The sequence below is a fragment of the Mauremys reevesii genome, linkage group 1, assembly GCF_016161935.1.
Source record: "Mauremys reevesii isolate NIE-2019 linkage group 1, ASM1616193v1, whole genome shotgun sequence".
NCBI classification, from domain to species: domain Eukaryota; kingdom Metazoa; phylum Chordata; order Testudines; family Geoemydidae; genus Mauremys; species Mauremys reevesii.
In genome coordinates this window covers 156,776,628-156,801,695 of record NC_052623.1, presented here as the reverse complement: position 1 = coordinate 156,801,695, position 25,068 = coordinate 156,776,628, and the positions used below count along the sequence as shown (strand labels likewise).

Sequence of the window (25,068 nt, the reverse complement as noted above, 5' to 3'; positions counted from 1 at the left end):
GTGCCATTTCCCATCCCATTACAGCCAGGTTTTTAGGAGAATACAGAATGCTCCAGTAATCCACACCCTGTGAGAGTCTAAAGAGCTTGCTCCTGTAATGAGAATGATACAGGCTGAACCCTGCTTCTGTATTAAGCCCTATGGAAGGTAATGGGGATCTATTTATTTACAGGAATACTCTCACATAGGCCCTGACCCTGCAAACTGCTTTGTGTAATAAGGACTACATAGTGTAATGAAGTGCTCTAAACTAAAGAATATGCAGACAAGGACAGTCCAGAAAGTCTTCTGTCCCTTAAAGGACTTGGCAAGTCACTGTCCATCTGCGAGAAGCCCCATTATATTCTCAATATGCTTTGGTTGGTAGGCACTCCAGCAAGCAGGTAGCAGAAAATCAATACATATGGCACTGAAATGCACAGGGGGAAATGAAATGCACTCTGAAGGGACCAAGACATAACAGTGGGTTAAGAGTAATTTCCCCACCAGTCTCCAAGGGGAGAGAAGAGTGGTGGAGTTCCTGCCTCTTGGAGTGGAGCTCTTCTTTATACCTAATTTATTCGTGCAGAGTAAACTTTACTTTTAAAAAAGTATCTTTTCCCTTAGTATTTTAATAATTGAATTAGTACTTTTCCCTCTAACATTGTTTATTCCAGGGGTCGGCAACCTTTCAGAAGTGGTGTGCTGAGTCTTCATTTATTCACTCTAATTTAAGGTTTCGAGTGCTAGTAATACTTTTAAATGTTTTTAGAAGGTCTCTTTCTATAAGTCTGTAACATATAACTAAACTATTGTTGTATGTAAAGTAAATAAGGTTTTTAAAATGTTTAAGAAGCTTCATTTAAAATTAAATTAAAATGCAGAGCCCTGGTGGCCAGGACCTGGGCAGTGTGAGTGCTGCTGAAAATCATCTCGCTTGCTGCTTTTGGCACGCGTGCCATAGGTTGCCTACCCCTGGTTTATTCTTTCATGTTCTATCTTTACACTGATTTGCATATAAGATACTTTTAGTTCTCCCATCCTTGTCCACTGCACCTTTGTCTTGCTCACTTTCTGGCACTGCCTCCTCAGGGCAAGGGACAGCTTACTTGAGCAAATGTTAAAAGGTGCCTGGGACCAGTAAAGGGTTATTCCTCCAGTAATCACAACAGTAATGTCTTCTGAACCTTTGACGTATTCAGAGCATCGTAGCACAAAAACAAGTCTGTCCAGCCATGTGTCATTGTCAGGCACTAGTGGGACACTAAAGTGAGCTCACTTCAAGTGAGCAAAGTCTCTCCTCCTCACCCCCAAACTGGATTCTGTGCTCTGAGGTAGTCACTCCTCACACCTTGAATCGCTTTCAGTGTATGGGGTGGACCCCCATTCATCATGAACTAACTTAATGGGATTGGAGAAGAATATAACTTGTCCCTTCCAGTTTCACTGGCTTCTACCCATGTGGTGAAAACACCTCCTGCATCACCAGACCAACTTTCAGTCTCCCTCTCTAGGACGGTTTAGAAATTGGCAGCAGCTGCAGTGACTCCTAGGGTATGTCTTCACTAGCAACATTAAAGCGCTAACCTGGCTGAGTGGTCACGGCTCCAGCACTGGGAGAGAGCTCTTAGCGCTGTAAAAAAAAAACCCCATCCCAATGAGTAGCTACCAGCACTGGGAGTGTAGCTACCAGCGCTGGTGCACTGTCTACAGCGCTGCAACTTTTTTTGCTCAGGGGTGTGAAACTTGCAGCGCTCAGGGGTGTGTTTTTTCACACCCATGAGCAAGAAAGTTGCAGCGCTGTAAAGTGGCTGTGTAGACAAGGCCTAAAGATGTAGTTTTAAAGCTGTTGGGACTTGCCTCCCCTCTTGCTAGTGGTATGTATTTTGCCGCATAGACTTCTAGTATCTGACCCTGCATCTATGTCAATACGGTATCGGAGAGACTGTTAGAACAGGATATACTCATTTAGGAATGTGAAACTACTATCCCACCATGTAAATAAAGGAAGTAACTCATGCATTTGTAGCAAAAAGCTGTCATTTTCCACTTATTTTTGATGAGGATGAAGTCCGTGAAACAGCTAACAACCTGAACTTGTGCAGTAAGGTCACGTGTTAAGTGAACCCATAGTGAGAATTCAGAGAGCTATTTGGGGGTTACTGTCATTAAAGGTCACACTCTACCACCCAACAATGACCTTCCAGAGTGCTGAAAAATAGTACATAAAGGAGAATGTGAAAGAATAGTTCCCCTCATACCTGTCCTTGGGCTAGCCATCAGTAAACAATGATACTTATACTTCAGTAGCTTGAAAACACAAACGTGAAATAATATATTATAATCCTTTTGCTGCATTCAGACTTCTATACTTTATAGCATGTGGCTCTTCTCTGAAGGCTTTTCTGTAGTGAATGCCTAATTGTTGTACAAGATGATACTGCTTAGCAAAACAGAGTCAATGTTAACCATTCATTTTAGATTTTAATTCCTTCTAGATCCACAGCTTTACAGATCAACTTCTTTGTATCTTTAAGACCATGAATCTTAAGAGCTGAATTATGATTGAAAACCTCATTTGCTTTTCTCTAGTACTGAATGGGTAATTGTTTGTAAATGGTTATTTCCTTTTATTTTGTGTGCCCTGTGCGAAATGGATTAGGCAAAAGACCAGAGACTGGACAGTGTGGGTGTTCAGGCAGTCCTCAGACTTACGATATTATTGGTTCCTGAAAATTGCGTTGTAAGTCAAAATGTAACTTGGAACCGCAGTCCACTCCATTGCTGGACTGAGTATCGTAAAGTTGAAACCAGTGGTCGTACGTCGAAACAGGGTGTCAATTCAGAAATGTCGTAAGTGCCGTTCGGCTTAAGTTGAACGCCGTAAAGTCGAGGACTGCCTGTACAGCACTTCTTCAAAAAGAGCCCACCCTACACACGGGCATATCATATATCATTTGAAACCTTATTTTATGTATGGTATGATGTGTAGCTGTCAAGTGGTGCCATAAACTTGTAGGTGAGGTGAAACAAAGGTACCCAAAATGAAAGTGTAATTTTTTTGCACAGTTTCAGAAACATTGCAACTTGATTGACTATTTTTACTGTTTAAGATAATTTCAAAACCTTAATGTCGTTCATTGGTCATTGCTCCAAATGACTGTGTATTAAAAGATGGTTATTGGTTTTGCATGGGCAAGTATTTTTTTCAGAAATGATGAAGCTGTTTAGCGTGTGGCAAAATGGCAACTATGAACATTTTGCAATATACCAGGGATCAGCAACATTTTAACAGATTCGTCCGATCGCGGCTCCAACTGGCCGCATTTCGCCGCTCCAGGCCAATGGGGCTGTGGGATGCGGCGCGGGCCGCAGGATGTGCTGGCCGCAGCTTCCCACAGGCCCCATTAGCCTGCAGTGGAGAACCGTGGCCAGTGGGAGCCGCGATCAGCCAAACCCGCGGACGCGGCAGGTAAACAAACCAGCCTGGCTCGCCAAGGGGCTTACCTTGGTGGGCTGCGTGCCAAACGTTGCCGATCCCTGCAGTATACTAACATGAAATGTTTTCACATTGCATATTCTTAATTATCAAAGTGTCTCACAAGTTAATAGTTTTCTGTACTTTTAATTGAAATTTTCTGACCAGTCTCTCACTGAAGATTGTTCACCAGTCGCAGTAGGATTGTGTGCCTGTAATTTGAGCTGTAGATATAAATGTATGTGAGTTCCTAGTGTAGTGCTTCTCCATTTGTAAGCATTTGTACATACAATGCAGCATCTAGTCTGCCTGATAGAAGGTTTTAATTTGTAATTGCCTGTGCATTCATTATTAGCCTTTGAAATAGTCAAATTAAAAAGCTAGTTTCTAAACAGGAGTACTTGTGGCACCTTAGAGACTAACAAATTTATTTGAGCATAAGTTTCGTGGGCTACAGCCCACTTCATCGGATGCATGCAGTGGAAAATACAGTAGGAAGGTGTGTGTGTGTGTGTACACACAACATGAAACAATGAGTGTTACCATACACACTATAATGAGAGTGATCTGTTAAGGTGAGCTATTACCAGCAGGAGAGAGAGAGAAGCTTTTTGTAGTGGTAATCAAAATGGTCCATTTGCAGCCGTTGACAAGAAGGTGTGAGGAACAGTAGGCAGGGGAAATAAACATGGGGAAATAGTTTTATTTTGTGTAATGACCCATCCACTCCCAGTCTTTATTCAAGCCTAATTTAATGGTGTCCATTTTGCAAATTAATTCCAATTCAGCTGTCTCTTGTTGGAGTCTGTTTTTGAAGTTTTTTTGTTGTAATATTGCGACTTTTAGGTCTGTAATTGAGTGACTAGGGAGACTGAAGTGTTCTCCGACTGGTTTTTGAATGTTATAATTCTTGACGTCTGATTTGTGTCCATTTATTCTTTTACGTAGAGACTGTCCGGTTTGGCCAGTGTACATGGCAGAGGGCCATTGCTGGCACATGATGGATGGCATATATCACATTGGTAGATGTGCAGGCGAATGAGCCTCTGATAGTGTGGCTGATGTGATTAGGTCCTGTGATGGTGCCCCCTGAACAGATATGTGGACAGAGTTGGCAACGGGCTTTGTTGCAACGTTATTTTCCTGGGTTAGTGTTTTTGTTGCTTCAGGCAAATACTCACCAGCAACCACATACTCACTCAAGTATTCATAGCTGTAAAATTATTTGACCAATTGCCTACCTATAATGTAGACCCTCTGGAAATACAGGCTTCTACCACTTGAGCTAAGGAAAAACATATATTACTGTGAAATATAGATGGGCCCTCTCTAAGCTAAAACCAGCCATCAAAGGACAAACTACTTACTCTCACAATTGTAAACATTATGTTAAAAAATCTTTAGTAACTTAACTTAATTTTGTTTTACTTTCTTCAAAGGTAGTTTTTAATGAGATACCTGTCAAAATTTTACATGGGTAGTAATGAGCAATTTATGAACTAATGCCACCCAATTGAGATTAGAAGCCTGATTTAAATTTTTGATTAACTTATTAGTGACCTCTCGTAATATACTACAAACAGTTTCATTAGTTTTCTTCATGCTTTGCAGAAAAAAATATATTTAGCCTTTGGGCTAAGCCTGGCAATTTTCAGGCAAAGTCCCTTCTGCTAACCAGAGTTACAAGGATGGGAGTAAGCCCTAAATAAAAGGGCTTACAGCAGAACCTGCTTAAAAATTTAACTATGGAAAAGCTATTTCATGGTCTAACCTACCCTTATGTATAGCTTTCCTACTACCAAAAACTTTTGACTACACTTAACAAGATTTTGTTAGCTTTGTAAATATTAAAATTCAAATAGATGACAACTTAGCTTGACAGCTAAGGCTGACGAAGGCTGACGCTACGGTACAGGTTAGGTGCCTCACAATCTTCTATCCTCACAAAACTCCTGAGAGGTAGGGAAGTTGAATTATCCCCATTTATAGATAGGGAACTGAGGGATTAATTGACATGCCCAAGGTCACTTAGTCTGTGGTAGAACAGGGAATTGAATAGAACTCAGATATCCAGTGTTCGTAGTTAATGCCTTAGCCACTGGACCTTTTATGCTGGTTATAAAATGTGAATTGTGATTAGCGTTAATAGGTTTAACAATAAATGTCATGAAATCTGTATATATATTGAAATGTAACGTAACATACTAGGATATGAAATGGCCCTATATATAGTATAGTAATTTATTATAGTTGTAGAACAAAAGGAAGTAGTCTGCTGTGATAATACTGAGTCTTGCATGCTTTGATTTGATTTGAATCATAATTTGTAAAGCTATAATTCTTAGGGTTTAAAAAATGGAATATTCACAGACAATTTACCGATTGCTTCTCCATTCCTATTCTACTGATCACAGATTTAAATGTTAACTATAACTAAAATTAAGGCAATGTTTGAATTTTTTAAATAATATATTATGTGGACACTAGCAGCTGATAATAGTAACTGTGGAGGTTAATTTAGCTACCAGTAGCAAGTAAAGCTTCTATTATGGAGGATGGAGGGAATTAAATAGTTCTTTTCATTAGTCTTTATAAAAATCCCTGTGGACTCTCTCATTCCTATCCCTCAGGTTAGCATATGATAATCATATTATCCCACTGTTTTATCATTACCAGTACTTCTGTATTTTCTTCCCCTTTCTGCTGTTCTCTCCTAAGACACACTCTTTTGGGCTTTGTGCACTTTATATGCTGCAAAGTAAAATATACAAGAATGATGATCTCTGGAGAACAGGCAGGTAATGTGTTATAGACCAGAGGTGATATCCTGGCCCCACTGAAGTCAGAGATTTTTGTGATTGACTTGAAGAGGCCCAGACTTCATCCCAGGATTCTAGTAAATTTTCACTTTCTGCCTGCACAAGAACAGACTTACAAAGATCATAGACAGGACAATGCAGAAAGAAGTAGGAAAAAGCACAGGAATTGGATTTGATCATATCGCATTAGTAAAAATCCCCCTGGAAAGCTGTTGGGCAAGTATTGATCTTAGAAAATGTGAGGTAACATAGGCAATGTGTAGTTGTTTGGGCTGAGATTGAGACTGGGAGTGAGGAACTTCTGTGCTGTAAATTCTGGAACTGCTACCGACTTGCTGAGTATAACTTAACCCCTCTGTTTCCCCAGCATTAAAATAAAGATGCATCACAGGGGTGCTGTAAGCATTAACTAGTGAATGTTGACAGAAAGCACTAAAGCATATGAGGTTATTACAGTATTTCCTAAATTGATTGGCTCTTGAGTACATCTTTGTGGTTATAACATTTTTATTAAAATTAATGTTTAAAATTAAATATACACAAGACGGAAGGTACTATACATCTGGGGTCCGGCTTGAATTATGAGAGATTGCAGGTCTCAGTTACAAAGATCACGAGATACATACATATCACATAACCAGCATAGACCCAGATTGGGGTGCGGGAGCTTTTAAAGCATCAGTGGATAAGTGGGCTCAGGTAAACCACCCTTGGAATGTATAAAGAGTCCAAGTCAGTATCAGTGAAGCAAATAATTACAGGGTGGGGTGCGTGCCTTGGTTTGTCAGGGAAGGAAGTGAGTTATTTCCCTGGTTGGTGGTCTTGATTACTCAATGTAGTATTGACGGTGTCCTATGATGTGTTCCGTATAGATGTCTCTGGACCACCTGATGGTGTTGAACACCATGAACTGTCTCATGAGCCGGGCATAACGTCGTTCAACTCCACATGCTCTCAGTAGTGGCTTGTAGGGGTCCCATGAGCCCAGGGCTCCCACGATCAGGGCGTGTCTCTGGACCTCATAACCCTGGGCTCTCAGGGTGTCGGCCAGCGGGGTGTACTTCAGCGCCTTCCGTACTCGGGCCTCGTGGAAGGCTGGTGACCTCTTTTCAAATGGCACTGTGATGTCTACCAGGAGGACCTTCTTTTTTGTGTCCATCATGATGATGTCGGGTCGCAGTCGGCTGTCTGTCCCGGGGATAGCGGAGTCAACGGTGATCTTCCCCAGGGACGGCGAGATGGCTTTCACCAGCTGGTTCTGGATGGCGTTGTGGCGGTGCCGCCAGGCTCCTTAATGCTGTTTGCATCCAGACAGGATGTGGGGCAGGGTCTCGTTGGTGTAGCCGCACTTCCTGCAGTGCTTGTCCCGGTTGCCATGGCGAATGGCTCCGTTGAGGGGGGCGCAGTTGAGTTGGGCCCGGTGGACGAAACACCAGTCGGCGAACCTGGTGAAGCTGCCCCCGGGGAGGAAGTGGTTGCTGGCGTCCCACTTGCTGGACACCTCGAACACCTTTCCCTGGTCCAGCTTCTGCTTGAGGTTCTTGGCATAGTGGCAGCAGATGGCATCTTTCAGGGTCCTTTCCAGCGTTGTTTGGGCGGTCGGGGTGATGATGGTGTGGTCCGGGGTCTTTATGCGTGGCACCAGTACTCCCAGCTCCCAGTGCTCTTCGCACCACTTCCAGCGGCAGCTGATCCTCTTTCCCAGGTGTCTCGAGGCGTTGCAGGCGTGGGACCAGAGAGAGGACAGGTCTCCCCCTTCTCTCCTGAACTCAGCCTTCAGGGAGCCGCTGAGGTAAGTGGCGACATCCTGCTCGGAGGGGGCCCTCGTGATGCTTTTCCTGACCACGTCCCGTACAGCTTCCTGCGCGATGCTCCTCACCATCGGGTCTGGGCATGTCAGGAGACAGAAGGCATGGGTCATCACCGTCACGTTGCACAGGTCGCCCATCCGAGGTACGTTGGTGCCACCCTGCCTGTGGGAAATGTAGATGATGTCGGTGCTGGCCCTCTGGGGAAGGTAGAGCCATTTCCTCACCAGCTGCCTGATGGTGTTGTCGGCCTTGTTCAGGGGCACCTTGGCTACGGCCAATCCTCTGAGGACAAAGGAGATGTGGGGGATCAGGAAGGTACTATGGGCGTTGATCTTTTGCCAAGGGGCGAGCAGGGAGGAGTCAGTTTGGGCCGTGTCTCGCAGGATCTCCGCGATGGTGTCTTCGGGGGGTCTGTCGGATGCAGACTCCTGTTGGTGTGACTAGGTCTTGGTATACCTCTCCCTCTTCGAGGGATGCCATGGGCTTGCCTTGGATCAGGAACCGTGACGGCCGGTGGAGGGAGGCGCACTTTTTGGGGTTGAAGCGGAGGCCCATGCACTCGGCGGCTCGGCTGGTGATGTCGAGCATTTGCTGGAGGCTTTCCGAGCTGTCAGCGACGAGGGCCAGATCGTCCGTGTAGGCCAGAATGTTGATTTTCTTGCTGTGCAGGTTGAAATGACTCGGATGAGCGGTTCCATGGCCAGGTTGAAGATAATGGGGATGAGGGGGCATCCTTGTTTCACACCGTAGTGGATGGGGATGGCGTCCTTCTCTACATCCGTGACGCAGATGATGGTGGTGCAGTCCTTGTAGAGGTCCTGGAGGATCTGGATGAAGGTTTCTAGCATCCCGAACTCTCCCAGGGTGGCAAAGATGTGATGGTGGGGTATGGACCCGAAGGTGTTGGTCAGGTCAAGCCGTGCTATGGCGCATTGCCTCCTGGATGGCTGTCTGGAGAAGGGAGTTGTGCTCGTAGCATCCCTTGCAGGACATGAAGCCCTTCTGCACTGAGCTGACCGTGCCCCCACACACCGACCAGTCCGTGATCCTTGTTGCAAGGCAGCTGGCATACAGCCTGTAGATGGTGGAGCAGAGGGAGATGGCCTCCAGTTGCCGGGGTCATCTCGTTAGCCTTTTTTGTGGATGAGTATGGTCATGGACTTTTTCCAGGAGCGGGGAGCGCGGCAGAACTGCTTGCATTTGTTGAATATGGCAGCCAGCACCAAGCAGCCTGGGTCTTGCTTCTTCAGCAGGTGGTAGCGGATGTCATCTTTTCCAGAGGTGGTGGTTTTGGTCCTCATCAGCCTCACCAGCACCTCCTGCGGGGAAAAATCTCGCTCCAGGTCCTCTGTTAGGTTGATCCAGGGTAGCGGGAGAAGGCACTCTGGGCATCACACACAAATGTATTTGTGGATAATACATTTTAACTCATTGCCTGAATGAGCCTTCAAATCCACAAGCATGCTCTAAATGAAAAGGTACAATATGTTTTTTGTCAGAAATAAGAGGTATTTTAGTCTTAAATTGCAAGGGTAGTAGAACAAAAAACCTGGTGAGCCTGTCATCTGAACAAACTCTTCTCTTTCTGCTTTCAGACAATTTAAAATGACAGTTGATGTTACCACAGATAAAAGGAGTATGTTTTTACATATTTTGTGTGTGTGTGTGTATAGGCTTGCATCCACACGTAAGTACATGTAAACTGTGTGATTAATACATTTTTATGGTATTTGACAATTTTAGCGTAGTATTCTTTGAAAAAAATTGTGCTATGGTCGTGTAAACGGGCCGACTCACCCCTGCAGTGCCTCCTGCTGGTGACTCCGGGGAATTAGCTTGGTTTCCAGTACGGAGCGCCCTCTGCAGGCCAGTGATCCGCCTGTTCCCTGGCCCTGAGTCCCTCCCTGGACCCCGGTGCCCTTTTACATGGGGTGCTGCCCCCTGGCAGTAACCCCTTTCTCTCTGGGTCTCCCCTCCCCAGGGAACCCCCACCCTCTATCCCCACCTTGCCTCAGTGTATGGCCACTGCCAGTCATTGTCTAGCCCCCCATCCTGGGGCAGACTGCAGTATCAGCCTACTCATCACTGGCAAGGTTGAGTTTGGACCTGCTGCTTTGGTGCTTTGGCCTACCCCTGGGCTGCCTCTGCAACCCCCAGTACCTGTTAGCCCTCTGCTAGGTGGCAGCCTGGGGCTTTCCAGGCTGGAGCTCCCCAGCTCCTTTGCCTTTCCCCAGCCCTGCTCCACTCAGGTACCCGGTCTAGCTCCCTGCAGCCAGGCCCATCTCCCTCTGAATGCAGAGAGAGACTGTCTTGGGCTTCTGGCTTCCCTGGCCTTCCTATAAGGCCCTGTGGCTCAGGTTGGGGCGTGACCCCAGCTGCAGTCTCTTCCCCCCAATCAGCCCAGCCTAAAGGCTGCTTTCTCCAGCCACAGCCCCCTCCCAGGGATGTTTTTAACCCATTCAGGGCAGGAGCGGGGGCCCATCCTGCTACAGGTCCACATATCTGCAATGGGTATTTCAGCCTGCTTTGAGGCAAAAATAGACATGTCAATTACTGGCAGAAAGGGTGTGTTCCAACCTCTTGAGTCAGGTGTTTTGTTCCGCCTCTGCAGCAATATGAAGGTATAAGGAGACCTTTCTACTGCAAAGCTGTTGGAAGAAAATCCTAAAATGTTCCAAATTTGTAACTAAAAATTTGGCTCAGTAAGTTGGCTGTCTCTTTTAGCCATGTCCCAGGGATGTGTTTATCGTTTGAGGAGTTTTCTCCCTGAGCTCTGTTTCCCATTTACAAGGACTACAGTAGCAGGTGCCCCTGCAGCCTCTGAATGAAGCAAGACCAGAACAGCATATATTTGTTTTTATTTGTTGTTTTGGTCTGCCATCAAATATCTCATTGAGCTTGGCCTTCACTGTGGACAAAATGCGGTTTTGTCTTCAGCAGGCATCTCGTCTGTCCATGCCCTCCATGGATGAAAAAGAAGCAGGGAGCATAGAAAGCTGGCTCCAGTGGCATCTCCAGGAAGGGAGCAATGCTAGGACAGCATTCTGGAAAGAAGACTATGTCTATGTTTCATCTGTCTTCACTTCCCCTGGAAGGGCTTGTATGTAGCATGGACACTGCAGTCCATGGGATCTCTTGTTGTGGGGAATCAGACACCAGGGCGTCAGGCTTTTAGAGAGGCCATTATCAAATCCTATGCTGCTCCTTGAGACACCCAGAAATGGGACCTAAAATGAGCAGGGATACAGTAAGTTCAGCATCTTTGGCTATGTTTATATTACAAGGTAGGGGTCTGATTCCTCTGCTTGTGTACACATACTTGCATTAGCTCTCATTGAGTATCATGAGTATAAACGGTAGTGGAGCTGAGATAGCATGAGTGGTAGCAGTGGAGATATGGTTTGTATTTGGTGCAACTCAGCTGTGCCTCTCCTGCTGCTACCTGTATTACTGTGGCTACACTGCTATTTATACTTGTGCTAGCTTGATGAGCAGTAGCTCGAGTATGTGAGCAGGGAAATCACACAGCTAGCTCATAGTGTAGGCATAACCTTTGAGAGCAAGACGAGAGCTACATGTCTGAACTCTTGTGTATGGTGCTTTAGATGCTGAAAGTGCATGCCCGGGCAGTTCAGCTCACAGCTCTTAGAAACTCCGGTTGGGAAACTTTTCAGAAAGTCAAGTGACAGAGTAGTCATGGAGTCATCACAAAGGTAGAATAAAATCTTTTCCCCAGCTAGACGCTGTAGAAGGGAATGCAGGCTACTTGGCAACTTGGAGTAGACCATGAAATGTAACAGGAAAGAACAATAACACTTTGCAAGTGGCATCCAAAACTCGCAGGAAGGCAGGAACCAAGGTGAGGTCAGTAGATGCTGCTCAGTGCAACCTGTGACTTTCTCCTCTAGTTGATGTAGACCTTGCTCTATTACTTTTGGAGCAAATGATTCCTCTCTCAACTGGTCAAAATATGGTTATTGATGGTGGTGCAGGGGAAATAATATGGAGGTACTGATCATGGCTCTATAATTATGGGTGAGTTGAGTTTTGCATTTAAAGTCATGATTCATGCTCTTTATTATGTGTGACGAACACAGGGAATCCTCCTTAAGATTACAGCACCTACTCTTTGACTATAGAATGAATTTTCCATTAATTTATGGGCAATTTAGTTTAGTTTAAAAGGTGTTTTTTTTTAAATTTTAGCACCTTGTGTCAGAAATTTTTATTCCATCCTAGTATACAATTCAAACTCTTCAAACTTCCTATGTAGTTGAAACTCACTGAAATCTTGAGAATATGCTACACTAGATTTTTTTATTTTTTTTTAGGACTAATGGTCGTTTTTTGTAATATTTTTATTATTCAAGGTTTCTTCATCAGCTGGGCCTTATGAATTTTTATGATACTTTTACAAACTGACATTTCAAAATCTCTACCCCTCTTGTTCTTAGTTGAACGGAGGCAACAGGCTGCCCTCTGTTAAGATGACCTTCTCAAAATGGCCACCAGTGCCATTTTTCTCATTAAGACTTAGGAGAAATCAAAGATAGTACATGCATACGTTGTGGCCTCTAGAATATCTTTTTAAAAATTAAAAGCAAGCCTATAAAAATAAGTCTTTGATATCGCCTTTTTTCTATATTTGAGTGATTTAAAGTTGCCTAAGGAATTTGGACACCCATGACTCATTTAAAATTATTTCTTTCTATTACTCTTTTTTTTCATTAGCTCAGCTAGGAGCAAAGCTGCAAGCCGTCAGAAAAATGTCTTGTATATCTTTTACTCCTATTGTACTAATATTGGTCTGAAAAGATATTTCCTATAGCCATGTGGAGCAGAGAGATCTAATGAACTGCTACCATATTCTTCAGTGTTAGTGGCAGTAGTTCATATCTATAAGTAGTTCACAGTGTTTCCAAAGTATGAACTGTGTGTAAACCATGCCATGATTTTTGCCTGAGTTTGCAAACAGCCTGAAACAAAGACTCAGAGGTATAAATTCCCCTATTGCTGTTATTGTCATTGTTAATATAATTGAAATGTCAGCTCTAAAGCCCAACAATGGCACTTCAGTCTCAACATTAACTTGTTTATTTTAACAGATGGAACAAGAAGGGTGGGTGGGGGGAATGAAGCCCTTTGGGGTGGAAATTGGGAGTGTCTCTAGGGAAGGAAATGTAGAAAGAACAACAGAGGAAACACCCAAAAACAGGAGAGGTAGAGAGAGGAGATATGGAATAGAGAGAAATAAAGGGTAGAAGTAACAGTGGCCTAAAGGGGGGACCATATTTTCTTAAAGTACTGAATTTGGTGACAAGGTACTTAATAAATGAAAGTTTAGTTTTTGTATAGTGACTGTATTCTCCCTGATTTCTGTGCAAACCTCCCACTGATGTCGGTGGATTGAGGTTAATGTGAAGTCCTAGTTTATGGTACATAGTTAAACACGGCATCTGCTCTTCTTTTTTTTCTGACTGAGTAGGGCACCTCTCCTTAAGAATATTGCTGATTTTAGAGGGGCCCTTCTAATTGTGAAATCCCATAGGCTGGCTAAAAATAAATTCATATCAAGTTGAGGACTGCTGGGGTGTGAAAAAAATCAGCATAAAATGATTTGGGTCAATTGAAATTCCAAGTCATGAAGCTAGGATATATGCCAGTTCATTGTAATATCAACAGTCAGAAGTTTTCAGCGCCCTGTCAGGTTTAATTTATATTTACAGGCAAAATGCTGTCAAAAGTAAGCAAAAGCTTCTGCCAAATATTTGTTCAAACTAGTGTCGGGAGGGGTTGCACAATTTTTTTTACTGTTTGATCTCTGCACTATCCATCCCCACCTTTTTGCCACTCCTCCTCAGTTTCCCACTGGGAACTAATAGTGGGCTGACCTTCAGGTGCACATAGTTGTCAAGTGAAAGAGTCAAACCTGTTTGATAAATACCCCCAGGAGTTCTCAGTAAATGCAGGAAGGAGTATGTATGATGTATTATGTGTGTGCAATTGGAAAGCAAGGACGGATTTGTTTCTGAGAGATTTAATTTCCCTAAGGCACATAGAGCAATACTAGTTAATTCCCTGTTTGAGAGATGCATATTGTTTGGCATATCTCATAGATATTCTGCCTATTGGTAAATTTTGTGCCTATCCTACTACATGCTCCTGTTAAAAGGGACTAAAGTAAATTTCATTACTGTTATGTGATCTTGTAAAATAACAAACTGTTGTGACACCATAAGTTTTTGTTTCTAATATAAAAAGCTTTTTGTGCTGAAGCCGCTCAGTGGCATTGTAATTATGGAATCCACTTGTCTTATTTTTATTTCTGAGTGCTTTTCAGGGATGTAGCTTTTGTTGTTTATTTCTGTTCATTTTATACATTTCCATTTTGGACAGAGAGGAGTAGATTATCACACAGGACCTCGCAAGTGTGTAGTTGATGATGTCTTACACCACACTTCCTCAGACATACTGTGGTTTGAGAGAATTGTGTCTTTAGAAAGAGATTGGTTTGAAGCTGTAAAAAGGACAACTAATGTATGTATGTTGGTATAACGATAGTATTACAGAAGCATTGCTTCAAGACATTACTGCTGTTTTAAAATTGTAATAAAATGTATGGAATTGTAATCATTAGATGAGCTAGTGTCCCTGTGAGTGTAGATAGATTAAAGAATCTGTAGTGCCTGCTGGAGAGCTCAAATAAGGCCTGGTCTACACTGGAGGGGGCGGTGGGCGGTGGTGGTGGTGTCGATCTAAGTTTTGCAACTTCAGCTATGTGAATAACATAGATGAAGTCGACATACTTAGATCGACTTACTGTGGTGTCTTCACCACGGAGAGTTGACTGCCGACGCTCCCCCGTCGACTCCACTTGCGCCTCTCACCGAGCTGGAGTACAGGAGTCGATGGGAGAGCGCTTGGGGGTCAATTTATCGTGTCTAGACTAGATGCGATAAATTGATCCCTGCTGGATTGATCGCTGCCCTCCGATCCGGCCAGTAGTGAAGACATACCGTAAGTGTTCTGGATGTGCTTATCCAGGCATACTGTGTTGTAAGAGAAAGTGTCATGCCTCTGCCAAGTGGTAGTAGATTTTGAGGCCTTGCAAGCTGGTTTCCCCTGGGAAGAGAAATCGGTGATGCAGACTCCCTGGTTTGTTTCTCCCCCCACAATGTAACTTGCTTTTACACTGATCAGTCATTGAATGGGGTGGTCACAAACAGCAGGCAGACAACATGCTTCCAGGAATCTCAGCCCAAATGCCAGTGCCAGGTACCCAGGGAGTAACTCTTCCCCAAGAATTGACTCTAGTTAGATTAAGGTTATGAGCACTTTTCCTCGCAGCAGTTCCCATCACAAAACTAAGAATGCAGCATTCCTTCAAAGACTAAACAGTGCTTGTATGCTAACAAGAAAAATCTTGTAAAACTGTGTGTAATGGCGCCATCAGGTGACTCCTTCCATAAGAATACATTTGTTTTCCTCATTGTGGAAAACTGGTGCAGTGAGGGGAAATATCTCTTGACAGAGAATGAAGTTTGTTTCCAAAAAACTGAGATTCATGAACATTAAAGCAGGCACTGGAAGAAAGACAGTGACAAAGCTATTCTTTCCAATAGAATATCTTTGAGAGAAAATCAAGGTGTGGCCAGCGTAGTTGAGATTTTTCCCTAGCCCAAAAAAGGACTTTTTTCCCTGGAGGAAACAGTTTTTATGAGAGGAAAAAAAAATCCTCACAAAGATTTCGTTACATTGAAGCCTGGCGCTCACTGTGATTCACTTTGTAAGCCTGTTTAATCTGCAAACAAACAAAAAAAAAAAAGGGGCTTGTTGTCCAAACTAAAAAGCTAACAGTTAACAGTTCTGTAATTAAAACACAAGACTACATTGTGCATGATGGGTCACTGGGGACAGATACAGATATCTGGAATTTTTTAACCATGGCTGTAACTTTATTTATTCTATAACAGGCTAATGACTTGTGGCAACCTGTCCTGGAAGCAGTGAAAAGAGGGAGAAGGCTCACTCTCACCTGCCAGTAGCTGTGATAGAGTTCCCAGATTTCTGACACTCTACTTGTGTCTGCCCTTCAATACAGATGTACTTTAAAAACATATTTTCTTTTTCAGTCCCAGCCTACTACAAAGGTTTGACCAAACCAGTACAAAGTGGTTTAAAATTTTTAAAAAATGCATGGTTGATGCTGAGCAAACTGCAGAGAAATGCAGGCATTGAAAAACTGGAAAAATTCAGAATTCAAATTTTGTCTTCCATGATTTTACTGTCACATTTTTCCAGTATGTTGGTTTAATGAACTGTGACACAATATCCTTTGCAAAAATGGTTTTGGAACAGAAATCTGGATTTTCAATTTTAAATGCAAAACAAAAATAAACAAAAAGGTAGCACATCAAGAGTATGTTCCATCATGATGTTTCAGCTTCTTCATAATTTAGTCTCCACTAAAATAAGGGGAGGAACTTTTCCGTATAAATGAGACCTCTCTTTTGAAGGTTGATCCATTGATACATCTACTTATTTTTTAGTTGTCACAATTTATACCATTTTTTATAGAAAAAATCCTTTGTTAAAAGAAAGCAAAAGTTGCCAAGTTAGCTACTGAAACTGATTAACAAAGATGAAGTTGATTTTTGTATATATTCATTTTGAGAGAGGATTCTTTTATATGAGCAATGTTAGCAGGTTTCCAACAGTGCCAGATTGGTTCCAATATTAAATATCTTAATAAATGCTAAAACAAGTTGAGAGGACAATATAAAAATTAGCTGAAACAAACTTCTTTGGGGGGGGGGCCCGCCGCCCCCACCCCCCCAAAGAAGTTTGTTTCAGCTAATTTTTATATTGTCCTTTCAACTTGTTTTAGCATTTATTAAGATATTGAAGAAAATGGCTAGATCCTAGAGATTGAAGCTGGGCCAGTATAAACACTATTCTATTGAAGAGAAGATAACTGATGCTTAAGTTTCATGTTTATAGATTATAAGGGACCACTGTGGTCATCTAGTCTGACCTCCTGCATAATCCAGGCCATAGAAATTTCCCCAAAATCCAGTTTAGGTTAAAAATTGCCAGTGATGGAGAATCCACCACAATTCTTGGTAAGTTGTTAAGGTGGTTAATTATCCTCACTGTTTAAAAAAAAAGAGTAGGCCTTACTTCCAGTCCGAATTTGTCTAGTTTTCAGCTTCCAGCAACTGGATTGTGTTTATAGCTTTGTCTGCTAGATTAAAGAGCCCATTATCAAATATTTGTTCCCTGTGTAGATATTTACAGACTGCTTTTAAGTCATCCCTTAACCTTCCTTTAAGCTAAATACATTGAGCTCTTTGAGTCTCTCGCTATAAGGCATGTTTTCTGTTCTTTTATTGTTCTCATGGCTCTTCTCTGGACCCTCTCCAGTTAATCATCAATGTCGTCTTTGAATTGTGAACATGAGAACTGGACACAGTATTCCAACAGTGGTCATATTAGTGCCAAATACAGAGCTAATGTAACCTTTCTACTTCTTGAAATTCCCCTTTTTATATATCCAAGGATTGCATGATTAGCCCTTTTGGCCATAATGTCACATGGAAGCTCACATTCAGTTGATTCTCCACCATGACCCCGAAATTGGGTTTTTTCCCAGAGTCAATGCTTCTGAGGATGGAGTTTCTCATCCTGTATGTATGGCCTACATTCTTTGTTCCCAGATGTAGAAATGTACATTAGTCTGTACTGAAACACATTTGCTTGTGCCCAGTTTAACAATCAATCCATATTGCTCTGTATCGGTGACCTGACCACCAGTGTGAGAACCCCTGGTTTAAACCTTGGACTTTCAGACCCCCAGTTCAGAAGAGGACACAGTGCACGCTTTGTGAATGCGTTACCAGGGGCGGCTCTAGGCATTTTGTCACCCCAAGCAAGGCAGGCAGGCTGCCTTTGGTGGCATGCCTGCGGAGGGTCTGCTGGTCCCGCGGCTTCGGAGGACCTCCTGCAGGCACTAAGTCGCGGGACCAGCGGACCCTCCGCAGGCATGCCGCCGAAGGCAACCTGCCTGCCGCCCTTGCGGCGCTGGCAGAGCACCCCCCTGCGGCTTGCCGCCCCAAGCACGCGCATGCCGTGTGCTGGGGCCTGGAGCCGCCCCTGTGCGTTACATAACTGTTTGCTAGACATCAATGGCATTCTGGAGGCTGGGAATTTGGGATTCTATCCTTGGCTCTAGGACAAGTGTTGTTTAGTGGTTAAAGACTGAGTAACCCAAAAGGTGGTATGGTTGAATAGCTAAGATTTGGGATCAAGATACACAAAACTTGATAGAATGATGGGCTGAGAACACAGACTGTCCTTCTCGCCGGCATTATGATTTTTTCTTTGTATCCCTCATGGGTCTGTCTGTCTATCCATTTGTTGTCTCTCATCTTATACTTAGATGGGGCAAGGAGTTTTTGTTCTGTTTGTACAGTGCCTGCCACAAAGTGGTGCTGGTCCATGACTGGGACTCATAGGCACTACGATCATGTTAGTCCTGGGTTCTGTTCTTGACTTTGCGTACAGTGACTTTGTATAACCTCTTTGTTAACTTGTTGGTAAAATGAAGTGACAACTCATACTTGACTGTGTTCTAGGGTTGGGGATTGATGTTAGTAGTCAGTAATAAGTGGGTGAGCTTCATGGGACTATAAACCACAGTCAGTGGAGGTGAAATTTAAACTCATGAGTCATGGTCTCCTTTCCCTAGAGTTACAGGGGATTTGGTGGGAAAGTTACCGGAATGGCTGTGTTACACTGTCACTGCTAAATACAGCAGCTTTGAGTTGATGCATTTCCTTTCAGTTCAACTTGGGGAAGTTAAAGATTAAGCCACAGACAAGTACTGCCTATTTATAACTCAGCTGATGTGGAGGGAAGGACAGATTCCAGAGTGCTTAATTGTCTTGCAGATGGTATCTCTCTCTCTCTTCTCCCCCCCACACCACCTCCACCTGCCAAAAAGTGAGAGTCTAGTGGAAAACTTCAAAAAGGTGAATCTTGTAACTCTTATCCTTTCTGTATCAGTCTAATTATCAAATCACAATTAAAAATTCAGTAGTACTCAAAGAATACTTTGTGTTTTTATTGCTATTTTAATTAGGCTTTTATAAAAAATAAAAGTTTAAAGCTCCCCTTAAACTGAACGCTTCGGATTCAGACTTCTCTAGCTATTCATCTGGCAGACAGTGCAATTTGGAGGGGTTTTTCACTAGAGGATAATATAATTTAGGGTTTAGTTATCCTTTTTATGTGTTTAATTTGTCCAAGATTAAGAATATCCTCTCTGATTCCTGTTACAATATTTAGTAGGCTTCAAGTTGGACTCTATACTCTCCCTCCTCTTCCTTTTTTTAGGGTACTATTACTGTTTTAAATAAAAGACTATAAGGACGGGTAAAATGTAAGCTTTAGACTCTTACAATAGTAATCTGGATTCAAAAATGGAATCAGGATTAAAAGAATAATTAAATTCCAAAAATCACCCTGTATGTACAGGAACGTCAAACTAAAATTAAAACTGTTAGTAAATAAAAATATTTAAACTGAATTTTTTTTCCTCTTATTTTCTCCACCCTTGCCCCTAAAAAGTCTTTATTGAGAACTAGAAAGGCTGTCACTTTGTAGTCTCAGGAATCAGAGATCCATAACCTGACTTGCAGTTTTCTGTCTAGAAGGGAAAACTCATCCTTTAAACTAAGCACTGCCTTTTATTCCAGTCAACAGAAAAACATGAATCTTCCATGCACAACTTCCATCCATATTCTTTAAATTACTTCTCTTATCTTTCAGAGAAACTTCTAGAATGCAAATTTCCTTGTCAACTGATACGTTAGCCTAATTTTCTCTAGTGTGTGCCAATTTAACTTTACAAGTTGCCCTTTGTTATCACTATTAAAGAAGCAGCAACAACAAAAATAAAATAAAATATACCTTCTTTGTGACCACTGCCTTCCTATGTTCCCATAATCTTATCTGAAAACATTTTCTCTGATGTCTTTACCTAGTAACTTACCCAGTAGTGGGTAATCGCATTATTTAACATTGAAGCATTGTGAGATGCAATTTATATGAAAATATTACAAATTAAAGTTGAGTTTTGTTGCATAGCATGTAAGTGCTAAGAATGTTAAAGTTAAATCCTTATATTAACAGATGACTTCCAAAAATGGGTGTGTTGGGTTATGACACTTAAGGATGAGTTTTCAGAAAAATCTGTGTAGAAGCGAGGAAAATATAAACCGTATATTGTTGTGTGTGTTTGTAGCCATGTCGGTTCCAGGATATTAGACAGACAAGGTGGGTGCGATATCTTTTATTGGAGCAACTTCTGTTGGTGAGAGAGACAACTTTTTGAGCCACACAGCTCTGTATAGCTGAAAAGGTTGTGTCTCTCGCCAACAGAAGTTGGTCCAATAAAAGATATTACCTCATCCACCTTGTCTCTCATCCCTATATTGTGGCATTTCTTAGGGATACAATCATTCTGAATGTCGATTTTGGAAAAAATTAAGGCACATACAGCTATTTTGAACTGCAAACTGTTTTTGTGGGATTAAATGTAGTAATAAATCTTTTATTATATGTAGCTTCTTTGGTTCCATGATGGATCTTTAAGGAATAAAGATCAGAGAAAATTTGAGACATATTTCTATTACCCTGGAGTTTTAAATTTCCCATGTCTCCTGTATTGGTTTATTGGCTGGTGATGTATGTGGAAAGATTAACTTACATTTTTGGTAGACTTGACTATTCTAAACTATCCTTTCTAAGTGTTTCTTAATAGTCATTTAAAAAATAACATCATTGAATGCATTTTTTACTCTTTCTCATTAAACCGTACTTTTAGTCAGCCATATCCTGGATTCCTCAGTCAGAATTTATTAACTTTTTTTTTAATCAGGCAGATTACCACTGGAATCAATAGAATGAGTATGGGAGCAGAATTTGAGCCTATTAGAATATTTATTTCACAAAATTTTCTAGAATTAAATGTGGTAATAGTAAATCTGTGTAATATAAATATAAAGGTATTTTGCAGTGTTTTTCATACTGTATTTTTTATCATAATAAACAAATTACATTTACATTAGCAATAGTATGATGATTTTGTATGGGTTCTATTAGTTGTATCCTTTACTAGCAAACTGTACGAAATAAATTATTTATGAACTTTTGAAAATGAAAATATCAAGGTTGTAAAATTCTGTTTACATTAAACTCTAGTAGCAATGTGGGTGAGAGGTACACACCTTCTGCATGGTGGTATAGGTCCAAAAATGTAATCTTACATATGTTAGGAAATAATGGAACTGTACAGCTAAACACACAAAGGAGAACGGAATAGTTTGTAATTCTTTTAATGCAGAAAATCTGACTGTTTTTGTTGTTTGTTTATTTGTAGGGGTCCATTCAGTGTTGTGCGGCGATGTATCAACAGAGAAACTGGGCAACAGTTTGCTGTCAAGATTGTCGATGTAGCAAAATTCACCTCAAGTCCTGGATTAAGTACAGAAGGTAAGGGAGGACTTTTAAGTAAATTCTTGCTGTTTATTTGTAAAGCAGTTGTTTTTTCTGTGACGGACTTCCAGTACCTAATTGCTAACTTTGAAAATCCTGTTTGTTCAGTATTCCACACAAGTCTGAACCAAAGACTTCCTGCATCTGAAACTTGGAAATGAGTGCATCCTGCTAAATCTGCTCAAGTTCTAGTAGTTTTCATGGTTGTCTGGTTATAGGACTATGTACTAGGAAAGAAGTTGTCTCAAACCTCTTCAGTCCTGCCTAGAATCCTTTTGGAGAGGAAGTACTTTTGGTTAGCAGGAGAAGATGTACAGAAAGGAAATAAACTAATAAAAACATGTCCATCTGTATATTCTTTTCAGCAGTCTGGATTTAGGAAGTAATTCCTTATGAGCCCTTAACTTGTCTGTGCTGAAAAATCCTCAGCATAAAAGGGGCAAAAGTTATACCAAGCTGATTGCCACCAACCCATACAACATTTTTAAAAACAAAATTCTTACCTCACCCAATCTGATTTAGGGCAAACCACTAAGCCTTTTCTGAATTAAATTTGAAACTGATATAACTTTATTTTAGGTGGATGAGTAGTTCAGTTTCTTCACATGTCCAAGGAAGACGATAGTGTTCTTTGAATGATTGCCCATGTATATTGTACTTCTGGTGCTCATGTTCATGACATTGGATTCTATTGGACGGCAGCGTCCCTGGATGCTCTTGTGCACCACCACCCTACTCTCCACGCACATTCGAGGATGTAAAGGGTGGAGTAAGCCCAACTATCCCTCCGTTCCTTCTTGCTGCTTATGGCTGTAAAACGGAACATCTGCAGTGTCTGCTTCTCTGCACACTCTGCAACTTTTCTGATTGTTGTGTGTGTATGTAGTGATATAATCATAGGGCTGCCGGGGAGGGGCAATTTGCCCTGGGCCCCACAGGGGTCCCACGAGCCCTGGCCTGGCGGCAGTCCGGGTCTTCGGCGGCATTTTGGCAGCGGGGGGCCCTTCAGTTGCTCCAGGACTTTGGCGGCAGGGGGCCCTTCAGTCACTCCAGGTCTTTGGCGGCTGGGGTCCCTTCAGTTGCTCCGGGTCTTCGGCGGCATTTCGGCGGCGGGGGGCCCTTCAGTGCTGCCGAAGACGCAGAGCGACTGAAGGGCCCCCCACCGCCGAAATGCCGCTGAAGACCCGGACTGCCGCCGGGTGTGTACAAGCGCCGCAGCTCCCCTGCTTTGCCCCAGGCCCCCTGAATCCTCTGGGCGGCCCTGAATAGTCAGAGTAATGTTCTCCTTTTTACGCTAGTTTGGGGATAACACTAATAATGGGATGTTATTTTTAGGGATTTCCAGGTACTGGGATTTTGCTGCTTTGTCTGAAACCTGGAGTTCAGAACATCCCCCTCCTTAATGTAGCTGTTCTGTTCAATGAAGGGCACTCAAGGTGCCTTTTTCCTTTCAGAATGGGGCCTGTCCCTTATAGTTGCTCAATCTGTCGCTTTTTCTCCAAGAGGATGCAGAAGGTGAGAGGGGCCAGTCTTAAACTTTTTCTCATGGAGCACTCAGTGAGAGCCTCCTAGGGACCAGCGGAAGGGACCTACCAGGCCTGAACCAGCTTCCTCTGTCATTGTTCCTGTGAGCTACAGCTCAGTTCCCAGCTCCTGGGCTCACTCTTCAAAGAAACCTTCATATACTGAGACTGACAACGTAGCTGTCTTCCTCCACCCAGTCTCTGAAAGGAGTGGGAAGGAACATCATGCTCAGAGTAAGCACAGGCCTAGGTTACCCTTCCTAGGCTGTAGTAAAATAAGGCATAGTTCTCTTCAGACTACTCAGGCAAAGGATAGGTCCAGAGCCCAAATCAGGTTCCTCTGACACCCTCGCAAAACCTGATTTCTGAAATGTGTGGTACTGTCTCAGGCAGAGGTCTGCACTTCACCCAGTACTGACTTCTTGGTACCAATATTTGGGTATACTGTGCCAATGCCCCTGGTACTCAGGGCACCAGTGCTGACCCCTACGATACAGATGCTCCTTGCACTGACTTTCTCGCACCAAACTTATATTTGATATAAAGTGATCTTGTTGTGATTGCGTAGCCTAAATCACCATTACTATCCTCAGCTATGAATGTACCTGTATGGTACAGATAACCAGATTGTGAACTTACTGTTGTACTTACTATAAGAGGCTTCAGCCTGGAGTGAATTTTTACAGGAGAATTCTAATCATAAAGATCTCTCTCTCTCTCTCTCTGTAGCAGTGCAAATGACTTTGCTCTAACAAAAACAATCAAGCTTTGAAAAAATTCTGTCGTCTCTGAATAGCAGTTGTTACTAGTATAAATTGCTGTGGCATATTGCCTGAGTGACTGTTGGCTTGTAAGGAAAAACCTATTTACAGCAATATTCTTTCCAAAAGTACACTCCATATGTGTGGCACTTACATACATGGACATAAAAAATTACTTGGTGGCGCTGCACATGTTTACAATGGTTTTATAATAGAAGAATTTCATTTAATGCCTTGTAATGGTGTCTGACACCTAATAAATATAATATAGATTGAATTCTATTGGAGCTAAACATTAGTGTTCACAGTCTTGCATATTGTGTTTTATCAGTCTCTGTAATGTTGTAATTCATCAGCTCTAATACAGTCTATTGATACCTTGTCACTGTTCAAGTGGCTGCATGATCTACTGGATAAACACTGGGTATTGTGCATGATAACACACTACTGCAGTATTGCTGTCACTTTGTATTCTTTGTCCTTTGCAATATACAAATGAATATGAGAAGATGTAAACAGTTTGAATATTTTTAAATATCAGTATAAATGAGGTTATCCTGTACTTTCTAGAACATTCTGTCATGGAAACGTGAAAGATTAGCGATGCTTTATTAAGCTAGTGAAGTCTTTAAAAATCTAATAAGAATACCAAAATAATCCATATCATTTCATATGACAATTGTTAATAGTAATGCTCTAAATTGTTGTTAAACAGAAATGTGAACAGTGTTGTCCTTATTTCTGATACTTTTATACCTCATGTGAAACTTTTACTACGCCTTTCTTTTTCTTGTCTTTCTTTCATCACGCTTTCTGTAGCATTCTTCCTTCTCTTTTCTTTTCCAGTTGCATGCAAAATCTTGCTTATTCAAGTAAGGATTTTAAAGCTTAGGCTAATAGTTTCTTTAGCCAGTTGGCAGGAGAAATCAGTGTATGTACATTATTTTGTGTCCTTGCCCTGTATGGTGACTGACACCATAATAACACACACTGTCTACAAAATTTGTCTACATTTGAAAGGCAGTTTTGCACACTGCGTGTGTGTCTTGCATAGATTTTTTTTTTCTTTTCAAGGGCCTAATCCAGTGTTCCCTCTAATTTTTCCCACCCAAGTACAGAATGAATTCTGTTATGTGTACC

The 25,068-nt window shown here is 42.2% G+C and overlaps 1 protein-coding gene across 10 annotated transcripts in view; it reads left to right on the top strand.

Moving 5' to 3' along the window:
* CASK (calcium/calmodulin dependent serine protein kinase) overlaps window positions 1-25,068 on the top strand; it is a 407,811-nt gene that overhangs the window by 103,491 nt on the left and 279,252 nt on the right. For all 10 annotated transcript variants that reach the window (XM_039525884.1, XM_039525847.1, XM_039525842.1 and 7 more), the window contains one exon: window positions 21,529-21,641. In XM_039525884.1, the coding sequence (XP_039381818.1) occupies window positions 21,529-21,641 (113 nt within the window). The remainder of the gene's footprint in view (window positions 1-21,528; window positions 21,642-25,068) is intronic.